Raw genomic sequence first — 20,541 nt, forward strand, 5'->3', positions numbered from 1 at the left:
GTCAACAGCTCGACAACCAATGAGTTTTGAATTAGCAGAGGTCTTAGATAAGGGGATCCTCTTTCTCCGTTTCTATTTATTTTGGTAACATAAGTGCTTCATTTAATGCATGTGAAGGCTAAAGATATTGGTGGACTGTTGGTATTTAGAATATAATTCAGAATCAATCATTCTCTCATCTACAATTTGCAGACAACACCATTCTTTTTTTGAAAGCAGAGGAAGAGTATACCAAAAATATAAAATATATTTTAAGATGCTTCAAAACTTTTTTACGCATTAGCATTAATTTCCAAAAATCATGCTTGGTAGGATTTGGGATGGAAGGAGTTTCTTTTGCGGATGGCAGTATTATGTCGATGTAAGATTGGCAAACTACCCTTTAATTATTTGGGTATTCCTTTAGGCGTTGACCCGAGAAAAATAGCAACTTGAGAACCAATAGTGGAAAGATTTTGGAAGAAACTTGCTGGTTGGAAATGTCGGCGCTCTCTTTCGCTGTAAGAGTTGTTCTAATTAATTCGGTTTTATCAACTCTCCCTATCTACTTTATGTCACTATTCCAAGCTCAAATTATGGTGATTAATAGAATTGATAAAATTAAAAGAAACTTTTCTGTGGGGGTGGTTTAGATGAAAGAAGAAAAGTGAAAAAAGTTGGATGGAAGCAAATAGAGGTGTTCATGGGTCGGGTCGGGTCGGGTTTGGCCCGAGCTCAACTAAAAAATCATGTCCATTTATTGGGCTCGGGTCGGGTCGGATCGGGTCGGGCTGGGCTCAAAAAACGGGCCCAAAATTTTGCCCAAATCTGACCCGAATAAAAAATACTAAAACCCTGGCTCGGCCCGGCCTGTCTGTATTAATTTTTTATATTATTTTTAAATATATATAATACATTAAAAATACTAAAAATATCAAAATAAATATTTTCCAACAAATTGAAAATAAATTTTAAAAAATATGTAGACTTAAATAACACTAAGATAGATGCAACCTAATAAGCAAATGCCTCTAAAATAATAAAAAAATTAACAAATGCCTTTAAAATAATAAAAAATTAACAATAAAATAATTTTTAACAACAAAATAGTAGTAACATAATAGTAAAATGGTAGCAAAATAAGAGAAAACAACGTGAAAATAACATTAAAAAAATGCAAATTTTTTTGTCCTTTAGTGAATTCGGGCAGGGTCGGGCCAGACTCAGGCTAAAAATACCTTACCCGAGGCCTGACCCATTTTTTAAACGGGCCTTATTTTTTGTCTAAGCCTATTTTTCAAGCCTATATTTTTGTCCAAACCCTCCTATATTTTGGGTGGGCCTTCGGGTCGGGCCGGGTAGCCTAGCCCATGAACACCTCTAGAAGCAAGTGTGTTTATAGAAAAAAAATTGGGAGGGGCTTGAGTGGTGAACCTTAAAATAAAGAATTGAGCACTTGTGGCTAAATAGGGATAGAGATATGCCATGGAAAATAATGCACTTTGGAGAAAGTCATCCATTCTAAGTATGGCTCCCTTTCGCAATATTGGAGATTTAAGACATCTAAACCAAAAGAGATGTCAGTGGTATGGCGCGGTATTGTGGAAAATTCAAAATTTGAAGACGTGTCAAAATGGATTGGGAGTGAATTTTTTAAGTGGGTGGTCGAGAACAGTAAATCGATTCTTTTTTGGAGGATATTTGATGTGGTAATTGCCCTCTAAATGAGGAGTTTCCTAGATTGTTTCGGCTTACTAAAGTGAAAAATAATGTGGTCAAAGTTGTAGCAAGGAATAATGGTTTTTGTGAGGTTCATTGGGGGAACTTTTTTTAGAACTTTGTTGGATAGGGAGGAAAGTATGTTGAACAAATTGAAAGCATTCGTGGGGAGTTTGGAGCTCGAACTTGAAGTGGAGGATCGCATTATTTGAATTCACGATAGTGCTGGGGAGTTCACAGTTAAGAAGTTGTTTGATTTGCTGACTTATGATGGAATGGGAGCTAATGATTTCCCATATGTTAGAATTTGGAAACTGAAGGTTCCACCAAGAGTCCGAAATTTCTAGTGGATGATGGCAATTAAACGTCTCCTAACCAAAGACTTTCTAATTAGCTGGGGTGTGCGTCTGTATATGTCAATTTGTGGCTGTCCATGGTGTGATAGGGAGAAGGAAAGTACAAATCACCTTTTCTTTGTATGCAAATTTGTCGATGGATTTTGGTTTAGAATTTTCAATTGATGGGGTATCAAATGGAAACTTGTTGAGAATTTTTTCAAATTTTTTCCTTGTTTCATGATGTGAAATTGACAGAGTTACAAAAAAGTTTATGGTTTATAGTGATTTCGACGTCATGTTGGATCGTGTGGTTAGCTTGAAACAATAAAGTTTTCAACTGGACATCAACGAATTTAGATACAACGTTGTACCACTCTAAAATGAGATCTTTGGTGTGGGCAAGGGCACGGCATGAAGACTGTCAATTTTTGAATGGTTATTGGTGGTGTTGGCCTACGAAATATAGCTCCTCAAGAAGCATGGAAAACAAGACTACTTTCCACTAGAAGCCACCTCCTCCCTCCGGGTGGATGAAATTCAACGTGGCTGGTGTTGCTTTGGAGGATGAAATGGGTTGTGGTAGGGTTTTGAGAGATGATAAAGGAGTGGCTTGTGCGTTATTCTTGGGAGGGATTGAGGCTAAGAGATTGGAAATGGCTGAGATAATGGCCATTAAAACAACCATGCATATGTATATTGGATCGAGTCGGTAACTACATGTACTATGAGTCATTGAATTTTGTTCGTGTGTTGCTTTGGAATGGCTGATGAATAGGAGTTATAGACCGTGGTCGTTATGAGAACTTTTTGGGGATATTGATTGTGGAACTAACCAGTTGGCTCAATTTCATTTTGTAGTTATCACTGGCAAGTTAATGGTATGGTGGGTGCTTTGGCAAAAATAGGTATATTGAAATCTTCTTTTCTTAAGGCCTGGTGGTGAATTTTGTTTAATGCCTTCTAGTACTATTTGAGTGGAGGATTTTTGTCTTTGGCGGCTGTTGTAATCCTATTGTAATCCTGTTGTCCTTGAAAGAGGTTGGTGGCTTCAATATCTTTCTTGGTTTACATTATTTTACCTCGACTGTACAAAAAATAATATATATGTTATAAACTCATTTTGCATATCACTTATTGACCCATTTATCCATCTTCCTCTTTAAAATTTCAAAACTTAATCCTTAATTTGAGGAATACCCAAACGAAAGGTTAAGTTTTACCAATTTAAAGGATGGACAGAAATATTTGGAACATTGGCCTAAACTCTTGGGTAGATGTAAAATTTAATGATTAAAAAACTAACAAAAACTAATGATATCTCCACGTTCAATAGAATTACACCAATTTCAATTTATTTATGATAATTTTACGCTATTTAATTTCTTAATTATTTTATTCTTCTTGCATTAGTTTAAAGAGGTGGAAAACCATAAGCGTAGAATTTAAGGGTAAACGTGGCTGGATTATGTTTGTTTTCTTGTTTTGGTCGTTTAATTTTAAAATTTTTTAATTTAAGTATTATTATTTGGATTTATTTTTGTTTTGATCACCTATTCTTAAATTGATAATGGAGATAATAATATGACCTTTTTTTATATAGTATAATAACATATTTAGTGTTCAATATTTATATATTCCATTAATTTAACCCTAATTTTAAATAATTTAATAAATTTAACCCTTTAAATTTATAAATATTATCAAATTTATCCTCTAACTTCTTTTAAAAAATTGAAAAAAGAAAAGGAAAAATAACTTACTTTTTTCAAGTTTTAAACAACACCCAAGAGTAGAATATTAAAATAAATACTACATTTTAATATATATGATGATGATAGTTGCAGAATATGCATGTTTTCCTTCATGAAAATCTGCAGATAAAAGATGCTTCAATTGCAATCCTTGTGAACGTCCATTAATTTTGTATTTCACGTTTTCTCATCATTTAAGTCAATGAACTGATAGGAGAAGCTCGTAACTAGGGTTAATACAACTCTTACAAAGAATAAAAGCCTTTGTTTCTTTTTCGGACTAATCTTCAATATTTATTAATTTTTTTACATTTAATAAATGTTCTATGTTGAACTATTTATCAAAGTCTTTTAGTTTTTAAAAATCTAACCACCATAAAAAGATTTTATTTCAAAAAATTGTTGCACCTTTTGAGTTTTGAATCTAACTTATTTCCAAGAATGTAATTACTGACTCATGTTGAAATCTTATTTTGATTAAGGGTTTGTTTAGTGTAAAAAAAAAATCACACAATTGATATCTAATTGTTGGGTGTTCCTTGAAACCTGAAAAAACTAAGTTGATTTATCCTTTTCTTTCTTCTAACTTTTCTTAAAGAAGTTTGAGGATTAATTTGACAAAATTTGTAAATGTGAAGGGTTAAATTTATTAAATTATTTACAATTGAGATCAAATTGGTAGAATATCTGATTATTGAGCGCTAAATGCGTTATTATACCAGTTAGAAAAAAGCCACATCATAATTTACGTTATTAATTTAATGATGAGTAACCAAAACAGGAACAAATACAAATATTAGTGCCTAAATTAAAATTTTTTAAAGTTGGACTTTTCATCATAGTTTTTCCTTTCTTCTCTACATATCTAGTGCCACCTTTTTATGGATCTCTTTTTCTAGGAGCAAGAATTTCATCATGAAACACCCCTTACCCGGTCCGGTTGTCAAACTAGAATAATAAGATGCAACACACAAAAATAAGACAATTACATGCTGATAAATGATAAAACTAACATATTTTAATCTCATTCTTAATGCGTTTTTGGATGATTATTTATGCAAATTGGTGAATTTAATGCTCTCAATCCTTTTAATTCATGCTCTTATACTGAGGTGAGCATTTGGGAGCAAAATGAGCGAAAATCGGAGAAAAAGAGTAGATTTCAGGAGCCACACGGGCTGGACACACGCTCATGTGCTAGATCGTGTTGATTTTGCAACTTGCTTCCCAAACACGCAGAAAAAACGTAATTTTTAGGCTTTCTGAACATTCTAAAGTCTATAAATACCAAATAGAAGAAGAGATATGTGGATCATCAGAGAATATTGAAGAAACAACTCAAAGAACACCATTGGAGCCAACTCTGAAGCAGATTCCCATTAAGATCGAAGACCTCTTTTTAATTTCTTTTGAAGTTTTTATGAGTTTTTTTATTTCTTATGGTTTTTCTTACTTTGATATGTTTTTATTCAAGATTATGAACTAATTCCCTAGATACCTAGGAAGATGAAACTTATGATGAATTCTATTATCTAATTTATGTTTTACGTGATAAATATTTGATTCTTGTTCTCAATTATGTGTGTTTATTTCTTATTTTAATATTTTCAGGATATTAATTCATGTTTAATGTGCTTAATTCAGCGGAGGAAAAGTTCTTGTTTAAGAGTAGATCTAACATAATTGAGTAGAGTTGCATGCAATCTTAAAAATGGGATGACATAAATCTACCAGATTAGAGTCAAATCTAATAAGGGAATCTATAAATCAAGTTAATGCGATGATAGAGGTTTTAATTAGAAAGAGATTTTAATTAATCAACCTAAAGTCAACTACTATTACTTTCGAAAGAGATATTAACATGAATTAGATAATTGGGTCATTATGGTAATTGGGTCAGGCTTTGGGCATATCCATAAAGCTACCAGCATTGAAGTCCAACTTTGGGCATTGAGAGATGGATTAAAATTAGTGATGGATTTGAACACATGTCCTAAAGTTGAAGTTGATTCGATTGTTGTTATTAGTCTCATCTCTAATACTTTAATACTAACATTTTGCTTCATTGATGATTGATACTAAAATCAAACACACCTTCAGAGAAGGAAATAAGAGTGTTGATGCTATGGTGAATCAAGGGAGCAATTTTCGACCTAATGCCTACTTATGGATGCTTTTGTTTGTTTGTAATGAGCCCGTGAAGCTATTGTTATTGTGGCTGTGTTTTGAACTATTATCTAATCTAAGTTCATGTTTTCTAACCAGAAAAAAAAAATGGGTACAAAGTAATCCTTATGTTAAGGCCAACCCTAATCCAACTTTCAGGCATTAAGATATGTTTGAGTCATGGATGATTCTCATAGGAGATCCCCTATATGTCATAAATCATTAACTGCAGAGTCGGTATTGCTCAACAGCAATTGAAAGCACTCTTAAGAAGCATTAAGCCGTAGTATAGTGGTACGTATTCATGGTGACCCAAGTTTCGATTCTCTTGTAAGCCTGAGCTCAGAGTTAAAAGATTTCGTGGAATCTATGGATGCAAAGATAAGGGCGAGGGCAAAAGCTTCAAAAGGTTATCTGGTCAGACAAGAAATACCCTTGTTCTAGGAAGGTTTAAGGAGTTGAGACGGACAATCCATCAGTTGACGCCGGATCGTTCTGGATATAATTATTTCAGAAAATCTTAACAATTGAAGACAATACAATAATCTGGAGTTTAGTGCAGCAATTCATCACTTTTTAAAAACCAAATGCACCAACCAAAAGAAAATTCCACTAGCTCATGCTTATCTGAAACTTTCCACTTTGTTCTTTAACTACAGGCTCATGTCCTTCTCTGAATAAAACAAGCTTTTCAAGAACTTTTTCAAGTATTTATATTCGAAATCTGTATTGGACACATTCAGTGGAGGTATTACAATGAAAACATGACACACTAAAATGGTCCAAATACAAGAAAAACAAATATATATACTTATGCCTGACACATCACATCCAAACACAATTTACATAGCTTATATATTCATATAGAACAGATATCCATAGCCTATCAAAATAACACAGATGGTTTCTTTACAAAAAGAACAAAAAAAAAAAAAGCAAAGAAATTGCTGTGACAGTGTTATAGCAGGCAAGATGTCAAAAGATACAACAGAAAACCAGCCGGAATAACAGTATATGTTCAACACTTGCACCCCAAGTAATACAGAATAACAATACGTACTTGTTAACGGTTTCAACATCACAAAGAAACATTGTTGCATTGACTGCTAAAGAAGAAATCACCAAATTTATCATTGTACTTATTGATAAAAAGTTCCAGATTCAGAGTAAGAACTCATATATAAGACCAACAAATTGAGGAAGAACTGAATTTAACAATTACATCCACCATTGATGAGAGCTTTAGAACATAAACATTGCAGTAGACTATTCACAACATTATTACTACTAACGTGCTTCTTTCTCGAAGCCCTGTTTATCAAACACTAGAGGAAGCTAATTTTGCCTGTAAGCTATATAATTAGCTAAAGCAATTAAGGGGGCAGATTTCTCAGGATCAAACCCTTGAAGCAACTCTAATGCATCACTCTTCAACTTCTCTGCAAACTCCTTTGATTTGTTTATCCCCATCAATTTAGGATAAGTCACTTTATCAGCCACCAAATCTTTCCCTGCAGTCTTCCCTAATTCTTTAGATGACTTTGTTACATCAAGAATATCATCCACAACTTGAAATAAAAGCCCAATATTCCTTGCAAATTTCCTCAACTTTTCCACATCTTCATCACGTCCACCACCAAGAATAGCCCCTAAAACCGCAGCTGCTTCAAGCAAAGCAGCAGTTTTATGAACATGAATGAATTCTAAATGATCCAACCCCACATCGGTTAGACCCTCACTGCTTATATCCACAACTTGACCAGCCGCCAACCCTTCAGTCCCAATAGATTTAGCTAATTCCCCAATTGCTCTTACAATCCTCTCAGGTGTGACACCAACTGTGGATACAGCTATATGTTCAAACGAAAAGGCTAAAAGAGCATCCCCTGCTAACACAGCTATATCTTCACCATAAACTTTGTGGTTAGTTGGTTTCCCTCTACGAAGATCATCGTTGTCCATGCAAGGAAGATCATCGTGGACTAAAGACATGGTGTGGATCATTTCAAGAGCACAAGCTGCTGGCATAGCCATGGATTCTTTGCCACCAACAAGGTCACAGGAAGCCAAACAAAGAACCGGGCGGACCCTTTTGCCACCGGCTAAAAGGGAGTAACGCATTGCTTCATGGATTTTAACAGGGTCACGGAGTGGAACAGCCGAGTCCAGGGCCTGGTCAACTGCATTACCCTTCTGTACCATGAATGATTTGAAATCAAAACTTGGTAATTGAGGGTCTTGGTCTTCTTCCATGACCGCGTCTTCTTTGGTAAGGACTGAGGATATCGAAGGAAGAGATGTAAAGCTATGTCTTTTGGGAGTTGAAGATGAGATATTCTTGAAGGGATTGAAGGGAAAGGATCTGGGTAAAGGAAAAGACTTGGAATTGGTTCTGGAAGCTTGGTTGAAAATGGAGTATGATTGAACCAAAGAACCCAGATTCACTGAAGCCATTATTTCTTTCCTTTTTTTTTTTTTCTCTTTTTCTCTTTGAGCGTCTGAAAGATAGGGTTTTTCTTGTTAAGAAAGGGGATTTTGAATGAAAACGGAAAGCAGCTTACAGGATTCAGCTAAAAGTGACAAAATTCTAATGCAAATTCCACTTTCCAAAAACAAAAAAAAACTGGGTATGGAAAGTCATACAATGGAGACTAGACGGAAAGTGCAGGTATTACAAAAATGATTGCTCAAGTGGAGGAGTTGGGGGAAAGAAAACGAAAGAGAAGGTAAGAGGAAAATAAATGGATGCGCATTAGTTTTAATAACAGCCAAACAGCAGCCAACACGACAAAAGAATTTGGGTGCTTCGTATGTATATATAGAAATAGCTATTACTTTATCATCAAATATTAATTTATTATGTCCAAATGAATATTAAATAAATAGAAAACATGGATCACGTGTGAGGGCTAGGGACGGGTTTGAGTTTTCCTACATTAGTAATTAAACATGTTGACCTCCACTGCCAGAATCATGTTTCATGCATATCTCACCATCAAACTGCTGTCCATTTTTGTTTCACTTTTATCATTTTTGCTCATAGCTTCATACCCTTGTAATCCCTAGTTTTTATTTTTTTATTTTTTGGGTGTAAATGTAATCGTAATAATCAAGTAAAATCAAATTAAAGCTAATAAATTGAGATTAATTAGACAAAAAAGCACATATATGATAGCACTCATACACTTACGAATATAATAGTGCATGATAGGTCTTAAACTTAAACATTTGGGTAACAAGTAGAATACAATTACAAATATAAGTTTTAGTAATCATAGGTATTAAATTATTATAAACGAACAGTCTAAGTAACCATCAAATTACTATAGCAGGAACGAATTAAGAAATGATACAATCTAGGCTAAGGGTGAGCAAAATTTAATTCGATTCGAAAAATTAGATAAAAAATTTAAATTTTGAATTAAACAGTTCGAGTTATTTGAGTTAATCAAGTTATTCAGATCAACTCGAATAAAAAATTAAGTTTTTTTGTTTAACTCGAATATGAATTACACAATTAGATTTATCTGAAAATCCAAATAAGAAAAGACAAAACTACGTCATTTTGATAAATGTTTGCTTTTTTTTTTAAAGTTAAAATTCAATCTTTTTTTTATAAATGTTTACATATTAAGTTAAAAGACTAAATCATTATATTGTTCATGTAGTTAAATAATTTTGTACTTCGTCTACTAGTTAAATAATCAGTCCATTTAAACGCAACATTAAGTATAAATAATAGGATTCGTTAACTCGACTCGATTTGATTCGATTCGAAAAAAATTCAAATTGAATTCGGTTGCTAAAATAGGTTTTGTGAACTCGACTAAATCAAAATTTTTTTATTCGATTCGACTCGACTCAATCGAATACTCACCACAATTTAAACTAAAACCAACAAATAATTGCATAGGTCTCAAACCTTAATGCTTAAGATTGAGAGTCTCCATTTACCAACTTATATAAAAATATACATTTAAATATATATTATCAGTTGATTTAAAGGTTAATGTAAAGGATAAATACCATTTATTTCTTAGTAAGCTGAGATTTATGACAATTTTCTCATTGACTTTCTTCTATTTTAATAAAATCAATAAAAACTTAACATTCGTCAATTATATTACATTTTTATTGATTATATTACCTTAATTATTATAAGTGAGCTAATTACTTATTTGTTTAAGAAATTTAACATTGTGCATAATTCATTTTATTTATAATTCAAATCATTTAGGAAAATATGGTTTGATGTAACCATCCATTCCATTTATCAATTCCAAAAAAAAAAACAAATAAACTTAACATATCTACTTATATATTAAGTAATCTAAATAATCAAACTTTCTTGCTCCAAATGCTCTTTTAACTTTCACTTACGTTTTGTTTATTATTATTTATCAAAAAATGTTTTTGGAATAATTTTTGAAATATATATATATATATATATATAAAGGAATCAACGATAATTAAAGCACAATCATTAACTTGATTCGGGAGTTGAATAAATCTGTAAACACCAATTGCTTTTGAAAAACCCATTGGCGCCAACACATTGGCAATCTTGTTACCCTCACTATAAACATAAACAACTTCGATCTCCTAATCTAATCGTACCAGTCTCTAGCCCTCACTAAAGCATTAACAACATGATTACCATTTTGTGCTTTAATCAGGGAAATTGTTAGCAAACTAGACATCCCTAAAATCACCTTCCTTGCTCTCATGTGGCAAGCCTGCTGCAGTCTCTCCAAAGCTCCCCAAACCTCTGTTTCCATAATTTAAACTGCTTTTTAACCTAAAAGCAAAATTTATTTATTTTTTTAGCTTTTGTTTTTGAAAAAAACACTTTGGAGCAAATGACCTTTATAACCATTATTTATAATCCAATGTATTTATATTGAGATATACAATTATTTTTTTATTAAAATTTATTTCAAATATATCACATATATATATAAATTTGTAAGGATTATATAATATTAAAAATATAGATTATATATTTAAATTAAATTTTACAAATAATTAATATTAATTATTTATAAATATTTAAAATTTATATTTTATATATGAAAATATTAATAATGATTTGTAAGCAATTGATAGTTTGGGTTTCTTAGTCCCTGAGTCCGGAGGAAAATAGTGAGCTCTGATAAACTCAGGATTATGGAGGGGTTGTTGATAGATAGAAGAACAAGCAATATTTCTTTCGTTTCGAACATCTCCGAAAGGATTTCTCCTGTGCAAGAAGGGGAGAAATGTTTTCAAGGAAAACTAAAGGGCTTTAGATTTTTTTTTTTTTTTTAGTTCCTAGGATGCAGTTTCTGGTGCTTTAGGTTCCCAGTGCACTGCCATTTCGTTCCAATCCATGAATGACAAGTGTCATTGATGTGTAAGGATGGAGCAGTGGCTTTTAATTTTTTAGGGTGTCCCGTATTGCTTTTTCCTTTTGGTTTTCTTGATTTTTTAAATGCATCGGTTAATTTACTTTAAATATATATTAATAATTAATTAAAATAAATTATTTTTATTTTCTCACTAAAATATGAATTTAGATATTTGTTATTTTACTCACTAAATTATAAAAGAGGAAAAGAGGAAATTGATGTTAAAAAAAATGAAATTTCAAAATTGATTAGAAGAAGTGAGTTTTCAAAAGAAGGGTGGGCTTCTTATTGAAAATGTTTTTTGTCTGTTTTAGGTCAAAGTCCAGTTATGATGCCCTCCACGTGATATGCATTTTTATGAGACAAACAAAACTACGTGTTGTACCAGATACAATGTTGCCTATATTTTACTTCTTTTAATTAAAATATAAGATTATTTCATGGAATATATAATTAATTTAAAAATAAATTCTATTTTTTTTAAATTTCAATTACCAAAATAGGTGTGAGTGGGCCATCATTTATTATTATTATTTGTTGAAAAAACTTAACATGTCTATTCTATTACATTTTTATCAATTTTATTACCTTAATTTTTAATTAATTAATATTATTATAAGTGAGTGTTTTCATTGTTTTAATTATTTAATTTTTGAGAAATTTAACATTTTGTATATTGTTATACTTGTTATACAGGTAATAGCAACTATGATATACCCATGAATTTTTTTATGAGTCACCTTATCAATCACCTGATAAAACACTTCCGTTACGTATAACACTTATTTAAACACGTAGAACAATACCGACCTGTTAAAGGTGAAAGACAAACCTTCAAGGATACACAAACTCAAGACAAATCACACTTGATAAGCTGCTTTCAAATGAAAAGAAAATCCATCAATATTACTCTTGCTTAATAGATAACAATGGCCGAGTCAAATTAGTTTTTTGTTTTAAATGGATCTCATTTACATACCAACTGGTTGGCTTTTATAACTCCAATTCTACCAAATTCATTCATGGAATGTTGTGCAACCAACAAATTTGAAAGGCTATTTTTAGCCTTTTTGGCTCTTATTTAGCTCCAAACCTTCCCAATTCCCATATATTATCCTTTTATATATATATATATATATAAGCTAGTATTGTAATCAACAAAGATCCAAAAGAAAAACACAGCAATTCTTAAATTTTTCTCGTAACCCCAAAGCCATTGCATTCTGCCATGGAGAAGTGGAAAGTTCAAACAATACTTTCAGATGGTCAATCTTTTGCAACTTTATGAGGGGAACAATTGACAAAATGACCATCAATTTTAAAGTAGCAGCTTCCTCAACCTTGCTTAATAGCTCAAGCTGCAGCCATTACTGTGTTGACCATATGAATGTTTTGGTTTCTTATTGAAAATGTTTTCTATCTGACATATGTGAAGTTTTGGGGGTTGCTTAGGTTGAAGTCCACTCTTCATAATAAATGAGGGCCAAGGGCCCTCTCCACGTGATATGCATTTTTATGTAGGCCTATCGTTCTCACTTAGTGGCCAAGACAAATTTGGGCACCACGTTAAACATCTAGGCTAAAATCATTAAAATCTAACCTGACTATAAACAGTCAAGGTTTCAGATGCCGATGGAATTCAACTGTAGAGAGCATTTCAACTGGGGTGCCAATGATAGTGTGGCCACTTATGAACGCTGCATGCTAAAGTATGATTCTGGGATTGCTGTTAGAGCAAATGTGTCGGCAAGAAAGACCGGGGTGGATAAGGATGGGCATGCGATAAGGAACTATGCCAAGGAATTGAACGACAGCATAAAGAAGGTGCTGAGCGAAGGGCAATTCATCTTACAATTCTCTGTCCCAAGTGGCCAAAAGACTTGGGACCAGCACCTCCGAGCATAAGATTCAGTTGCTTAATTAATTTAGTGAGCATACACGCATATGCAAGCCATTTTCATACGGTAAAAAATTGATGCAGAAAATCACTATTATTCCATAAATATGAGATTTAAATTAGCTACCAAGTTCAGATCATTTAGAAAACTAGTCTCATAATTGGTTCTCATATAGATAAAAGAAGAGAAAGGTCCCCTGGCTTCCTGAAATATAGACATCATGCACTTACAGGTTCAGTGGCTTTTTTCAGCCAATCCAGCTCGTTTTTATCCATTGATGGTGCAAGAATTTCCCTGCATTTTGAATGGTAGGTATTCAACCATTCAATCTCCTCAGGTGTCAAGAGGCTCAAGTCAATCAACTTTATCTGATATGGTGCCTGAAACATAAGCCATTAAAATCTAAAATTCAGCTGTCCAGGAAAAGCATATTTGCAAATGCGCAAACAAACACATGGATTATACAAATCATGGTTGATATAAGAGGAATAATTTATGCCTAGTGACAAACTTACCCAAGTGATATGCTCAAATGATAAGTATCCCTTATCACCAAAATTGAATTCAGTATCAGCCTCCTTGATTACGAGTACATTCTCTAATCTTATCCCAAAGGTCCCATCTTCATAATATCCAGGTTCTGGGAAATGGAATTTCCAAATAGAATCAGTAAATGCTCCATTTATTCACTAATGACACGTTACTTCTCAGATCAAACATACACCCGGTAATATTTGAACATTGAGTAAATAGAATTCTCAAACTAATTAGAACTTTATAATTATGTAATTTATGCAGATATGCATACAAGAACCACACACACAAAAGGACGGCCAAAACTGCCTGTGCAAAAAGACTCCAGCTAACAATGACAGCTCAGTCAGTGCATTAAATGCTTGGAAATAGTAAAGCGTGAAAAGCTATGAGTAAAACAAGCATTAAAGCATTAAATACAAAATGATAACGAAGAAGTAAAAAGATATCAGTATAAGGAGGGATAACTAATCTACCATCTGTTACTGTCATAGAAGCTTGAAGTGGCACATTACGAGCCTGTGGTCTGAAGCTAATTAGATGTGGCCCTGCTCCAATTAATTAAACCAGGACAAAACAAAGTTAATGAAAAGTTTCTCTGAATCAATGGTAACCCTAACTTCTGCAAGCAAGTGTAACTAAATGCTAACCTTCATGAACATTTAGGTAAGATCCAATTCCATGACCAGTACCATGTCGATAATCAAGGCCATACCTCCACAAAGGAATTCGAGCCAGAATATCAAGTGCATGACCTATAGAAGCCAATCAATCAAAATAGTCTCTCTATATATAAATTAGATATTGGAGTTTAGACTAATTCAAGATGACTTCAAGCAAAAATTCTCAAATAAATGAGGAATAATTAAGCAAACAAATAGAGAAAACTTCTAATACCATTTGTTCCATTAGGAAAGCAAGCATTTCCCAGAGCAATATGGCCCTTAAGAACCTGTGTGGAATCCAGTAAGAATAGAAAATGAAATCCGTGTGAATTTAAGGAAAGAACAAAAGTGGAAACCAAGCATTTTAACCTATCTTTACATCAAGAAGTATCCCCCCAAACCACTGAAAAGAAAGTCTAAAAGTCATAAAGACTTACAATTTGCTGGCCATTCTTCAACAGCCTTCATGCAAACAAATTGGGTACAAAATGATCACTATTGATAACTCATTGGATTTATCACCACAAATAATTTATTTTGTTCTATTCTGACAAAGATATTACATTCTTATAACTAAATATTATTTAATTTAAGGCTTAATATGTATAGTCAAATACAGATTAGATTAGACATCCCAATCACGCTATGGTTCCTATCACATGTCACAATCATTCATGTGACACATCATTTCTAAGGCAAAAAAAAAAAATGCCTAGAGAAGGTTATGGTTTGTATCACATATCCATCAGGAGCTTTGGAAATAGAAGCACATCAGAATTTCAGATTGGCACAGTGTGACAAAAAGAATCATGAATATAGACACACAATAAGAAATATCCAAAAGAGAATACATCAGAAGCCACTTACTGAGGTATAGCAAGCCTTCTCATGTTCTGAAGGCTTTCCAAAATGAACTGTCCGAGTTATATCAGTTGTTCCATCTAGATACTTCAATGATGCCATCAAGATTGTCAGTTATAGATTAAGAATCAGACTAAGAATCTAGAATAAGAAATAGTAGGCTTTACTGATGGTTTTGGTTAATGATAGAAGCAAAATATTAGGATGTGATAGAATACCTGCGCTCCTGAATCAAATAGATAAATGCTATCTGGATCAAGCTCAGCACATGTTTCAGGCTGAGGTGAGTAATGAATGACGGCCGCATTTGGACCAACCGAAGAAATAGTAGGGAAACTTAGGCCTCTAAAGTGCTGCAATTAGTAATAGAATTATTTTTTCTGGCATGATCAAAATACAAATAATGCATAACATTTTAGCAACAAGAACAAAGAACAAAGAAAAATTTTGGAACATGAACAGCTATTAATGCATGCACAGCATGTTAGCAACAACTGGAGCAAAGATGCTCATTTCACACTAAATGCTTATGAGTTCCAATTTTTCTTTTTCTTTTGAAATGCTCATAAGTTCTGACAATTAGAAAACTCTTAACTTCAAACACTATGATGCTCAAGTTTACAAAACAAAGTTGTTGCCAGTTGATGATGGACACAAAACAACACAGCTTATCACTAGTAATTCAAGAATGCCACTCTCACATTTTATTTTTATTGTTATACCAAAAACGACAGTTTGAATAATTTTCCTTATTATCACAATATAACTTTATCAAAAGTACTGTTACCTCTTTTGTTGCACGAAATCCCTCCAACTTATCACTAGCAGTCACCTCAGTCAGTTTCATAGTCTCTCTGCTTGGTTCATTCAATAGCATGAAAAAACACCAAGAGTCAGTGCACCTATAGCTCAGAAATTTTTGTCAGATGGGGACAGCCTGTTTGGTTTCAGGCTCAAAAAACAGCCAAGTGCAGGGGTGAAAGAGAGGAAATATATCAACTAGCAATTTGATAGCTTACGATCTTTTTTTGCTTCGTCCCTTCCCCTCCAAGAAGTAGCCAGAAGCCCCATAAATCTCTTGCATCTGAGCATTTGAAAGAGAAATAGCATCATTACAAGCCTAACAACAGCCTAAAATCTTGTTGCATATGTTGAGAAATATTGTACTTTGAAAACATATCCAATCTAAACCAGATGAGGGTAGAATCTTAAACAATCAAATAGAAGTTTTATGAATTTGCAAGAGATATAATATATAAAGATCAAAGTCCTATACCTGTTTATCCAACCAGACAAGATACTGCACAACAGCTGCACCATCCCGAATATGTGCATTCCTTAATCCATCCAACTCAACTGGATTCTAGAATACAGCTTTGAACAATAAATTAATTTAAATGGAATACGATCATACTCTGTTTCTCTATAGATATTAAAGATTATTTCAAATAAGTAACGGCTTCTTCACTACTGTAAGTTTACAAGTAAACATCCAAAATCTAAGTTGTTCCAACTCCTAAATAAATTATTTCCAGAATATCAAAAGAGACACCAAATAAGCATATTTTATACACTTCTATAGTAAGATACAACTAGATAGGAAGTGCATCGACAACCTTTAAGGCTTTAGCAAGGGCCAAAGGTGACTGCTGCTGGAGCATCTTCTTAGCATCTAGTTTCGAAAATAATGCATAGCAGCATGAAGCAGGATCAACCCATATAAGATCATTATTTTTTTCTTCTGCTTCACATGTGCCACTTTCACAAACACCATTTTGACCAGAACTTAATCCTGTGTCCTTATCAAGCTGATTAGATGCTAACAACGCAACATCTGAGCTCACAGTACTATACTCCCGAACTTCAATTCCATTCTCTTGTATGGAAGAGCTCACCTGCATTAACATACATGTAATCAGTAAAAACCTTCTCCTATCTTCATGCAGGGCTTGCAATAACTACTGATATGCAGAGAACACCAATGAATAAAAATTGAAAACTCCTACAAACTGAAATATGAAATCCTACCTTAGATGAAACCTTCCTCTTGTCCACATAAAGGAAAGCCGAGTTCAATGTTACAATAGCAAATGCATGAACGACTGGACAGTAAGAGACATCACTCCCACGGATATTATATAACCAAGCCACCTGCAAAGTAGGTATTTGAACTCCAAAATATAACAACTCAGCACATTCCACTCGACCAACAATTTGATAAACCATACCTCATCTAAAGCTGTGATAATAATTCCACAAGCCTTTTCAATAGCAAGCTTCTCTCTCAAATCTTTCAACTTTTCAGCAACAGAACGACCAGCAAATTCCAAGGGATGAACGATAACTGGGTTAGTTTCAGCGGGTGGCTGGTTTTTCCACACCTCATCAACCAAATTGCTTGAGGTTTGTATTAGTTTCTGGTGGTTTTTCGCAAAAGCACGTTCCCATCTTTGAGCCGTATCCACTGATACACACCAAGGATCGACCCCAATAGCTGCCTCTCTCGGCAAATTCTATATTAGTTAGTAAAAAAAAATTAGTAAGTCAAAATTTGAAGAACAAGATTTAAATTTCGGGAGGCAGAATGGTAAAACTTACATCAGATATCCAGGAATCAACTGAAGGATCTTCTCCGATTCGCATCAGTTGCCATTGATCACTAAGCTGCTGCATCGCTTGCAAGAAATATCGGCCGTCCGTCCATAGCCTTGCTTCGTCTTTTGTAATAAGTGCCAAACCTGAAATAGATTTCCAAAATCAGTCTAATCTTATTTCCAAAATCAATATAATCTTTACTAATAATAATGATAAGACGAAAATTTATAAAGAAAAAAGAAAACCTGCACTTCCAGTGAATCCAGAAACAAATTCGCGCCTTTTATCACGATCAGAAACATATTCGCTCTGCAAAAATCGATTCAAAATTAAACCCATAAAAAGATTAGTTGAAATATTTTAAAGGAATTACTATTTAAAGAAAAAGAAAAGTGGGTTTACTTGATGATAATCTTCAGAAGGTACGATTAAGGCATGGAGAGGAGGAGAGTGAGAGGCCATTAAAGACCTCAAAGCAGAAAGTATTTCCGCCATCAAAGACCGAACGAGAGAGTAGCTGTTTTTTGGTTGAAAATTGTAGGAAAGTTTTCGAGTTATTCTTCAGATGGGTTGCGATTGCTTTTAAAACAAAGCGAGGATTGAGGAACCCAAGAGAATTGGGTGCTGATTTCAGGAGGTTAGGCAGTGTGTAAGCTGAGATAAGGATGTCTCGATTTGACTACAAAAAAATAATAGTTGTATTATTTGTTTTGTTTGTGTTATAATTACATCGAATTAACTGTTACAACTTGCTCCTTGTTTTACTTTCGTATGTTCCGTACTGTCAAGCTTTGACATGATATTTTCAATGCAGATCTTGTTTTACTTTGCTTCTGGTTTTGAAATATCTTAGTAATAAATGAAGTAGCCTCCCAGGGCATGGTAATTAGATATCATATTTGGCTGAGAAAACAAAATAAAGAAATAGAAATGTTTGTTCCTTTTTATTTATTTATTTACAACTTAAGTTTATTTGAATTGTATTAAATTTTATTTGGTATAAAAATTAAATATTTATATTTAAAATAATAATTTACAAATATTATATAATTTTTATTTGTTTAAACAATATTTATCAAATAATGTCTAAAAACTATAAAACAAAATTGATTTGGTCAAAAATCTATAACCTAAAATTAATATGAAACCCAACTGCATTTTGTTTAAAAAATTGAGGAAATTAAATAAAATAAAACCTAAATAATATTATCTTCATCTGGAGTTACGAGTAGAGTAGAAATGATTGTAAATTGATATTTGACTCACTAGTGTTAGTCACGAGTAAAATTAGAAAAAATTTTATGCGTCGAAATTAAATTATAATTTTTATGATAATAAAAATGTAATTTCATTATTTTGATAGTTTATATGCTTATAATTTTTAAAGGATTAAATCAAAATTTATTATTTTTAAGAGATCAAAGTATAATTTTACTTATTAATTTAAAGTTTTAAAAATTTTAAACAACCTAAATGATTTTTTTCATTTTAGGGGCCTGCCATAGCCTTGTTACGCCCTGGTGTTAGTAGGGGATTCCATGGATGGTTTGACGAGATGAGCAAAGACATCGCTAGTAGTAATATTTTTTGGAATTATTAACATTTCTAAGCTAAGTTTCGGTAATCTTTATAATATTATTTGGGAAGTAAAATCAAGGATTTTTATTTTTTAAAAAAAGAAAAGTGCAATCGTAAATTTAAAGCTTCCATATATAAGTAAGTCGTAAAGATTACATTTGACAAGAGACTTCAGACATTCGAAAACAATAACCAACAAAATTACAAAATATAATTGTTACACCCGGGTGCGTCGACCCAATTGTTACCTTCCCCCAATAAGTGAGCTCCAAACCATTTTTTCTCATTTTCATTAAGCATCAGTTTCAAACACAGATAATGCATTAATTTCAACCAATAAGTAATGTTAGATGGGTTGAGTTCCTTTTAATTACCTTTTTTGCTTTTTTTCCCTTACTTTCTCCCTCTGCGTTTTTATTTTATTTTATTTTGATTGAAAAAAAAGAAGAAGCTAATTTAAGAAATTAGCCAAAAGCATTACATAGAAGCAGCCATTAAATATCGGAGTATAATTGTCTTCACTGTTACAGGCGGTGTATTGAAAATAAACAGATTCAAAGCTTCATCTGCTTTCACGTTTGCCATACAGTCAGCAGCCATGTTAACCAGCCGTGGTGTGTACTGCACCGTAACTTCCCATTATCTCATCAGTAGATCCTTCATCCTGCTTACCAGGTTTGTATCATCTGCTCTGCTTTGTTCTTGAACCATCTTCTTCACAGCACTTACGCTATCACTTTCGACCAACAACATTCCAGGCCATCCAATATTGCCCAAAGCCCAGCATTTAGCTCATATATTCCTGCAGCAACCTGATATCCAGCTCCCATTAGAGTCCCTGATCAGTCCGTCAGCAGTTGCCTTGCCCGAGTCAAGCTTCACCGTACCATCCGTGTTTAGTTTATACAAACCAGGAGGGTGGTACCCTCCATCTTGGACGAACCTGTACTTGTCCAGAAGGACCCTTCATGCTCGTCTGAATGGCCAAAGTGAGGGACTTCGAGTAAGTTAACCCCTCCGCTATCAAACCATCAACATTACAATTTTCTTCGTTATTTATATATTTTATT

The 20,541-nt window shown here is 33.2% G+C and overlaps 2 protein-coding genes across 5 annotated transcripts; both read right to left on the reverse strand.

Moving 5' to 3' along the window:
• Window positions 1-7,071: 7,071 nt before the first annotated feature.
• LOC107897524 (geranylgeranyl pyrophosphate synthase, chloroplastic) lies at window positions 7,072-8,752 on the reverse strand. The gene has a single exon (XM_016823008.2). It carries the CDS (start codon window positions 8,405-8,407, stop codon window positions 7,289-7,291), a length of 1,119 nt encoding a protein of 372 aa, XP_016678497.1. The 5' UTR covers window positions 8,408-8,752; the 3' UTR covers window positions 7,072-7,288.
• A 4,564-nt stretch (window positions 8,753-13,316) lies between these two features.
• Window positions 13,317-18,617, reverse strand: LOC107897525 (aminopeptidase P1). Of its 4 annotated transcripts, none has more exons than XM_016823012.2 (16): window positions 18,296-18,617; window positions 18,139-18,202; window positions 17,897-18,036; window positions 17,527-17,811; window positions 17,327-17,449; window positions 16,915-17,193; window positions 16,575-16,661; window positions 16,318-16,382; window positions 16,086-16,152; window positions 15,517-15,651; window positions 15,305-15,385; window positions 14,670-14,724; window positions 14,423-14,527; window positions 14,249-14,320; window positions 13,754-13,878; window positions 13,317-13,618 (listed from the first exon to the last, which is right to left on the reverse strand). In XM_016823012.2, the coding sequence occupies exons 1-16, from the start codon at window positions 18,386-18,388 to the stop codon at window positions 13,457-13,459; spliced, it is 1,938 nt and encodes a 645-aa protein (XP_016678501.1). In that variant the 5' UTR covers window positions 18,389-18,617; the 3' UTR covers window positions 13,317-13,456. The 4 variants fall into 4 exon arrangements, with proteins under 4 accessions (XP_016678501.1, XP_016678499.1, XP_016678500.1 ...); XM_016823010.2 differs by having other exon boundaries at window positions 14,670-14,736; window positions 18,296-18,595; XM_016823011.2 differs by having other exon boundaries at window positions 16,086-16,155; window positions 18,296-18,584.
• Between the last annotated feature and the right edge of the window lie 1,924 nt (window positions 18,618-20,541).

The sequence above is a fragment of the Gossypium hirsutum genome, chromosome A10, assembly GCF_007990345.1.
Source record: "Gossypium hirsutum isolate 1008001.06 chromosome A10, Gossypium_hirsutum_v2.1, whole genome shotgun sequence".
Lineage (NCBI taxonomy): Eukaryota > Viridiplantae > Streptophyta > Magnoliopsida > Malvales > Malvaceae > Gossypium > Gossypium hirsutum.

Coding starts and splice junctions, on each gene's coding strand:
- LOC107897524 (XM_016823008.2), bottom strand. CDS start 8,407: ATGGCTTCAGTGAATCTGGGTTCTTTGGTTCAATCATACTCCATTTTC.
- LOC107897525 (XM_016823009.2), bottom strand. CDS start 18,388: ATGGCGGAAATACTTTCTGCTTTGAGGTCTTTAATGGCCTCTCACTCT. Junction 16,662..16,914: donor CCCTTGCTAAAGCCTTAAAG/GTTGTCGATGCA, acceptor GCTGTATTCTAG/AATCCAGTTGAGTTGGATGG. Junction 13,879..14,248: donor TTCTATGACAGTAACAGATG/GTAGATTAGTTA, acceptor TCCATTTCCCAG/AACCTGGATATTATGAAGAT.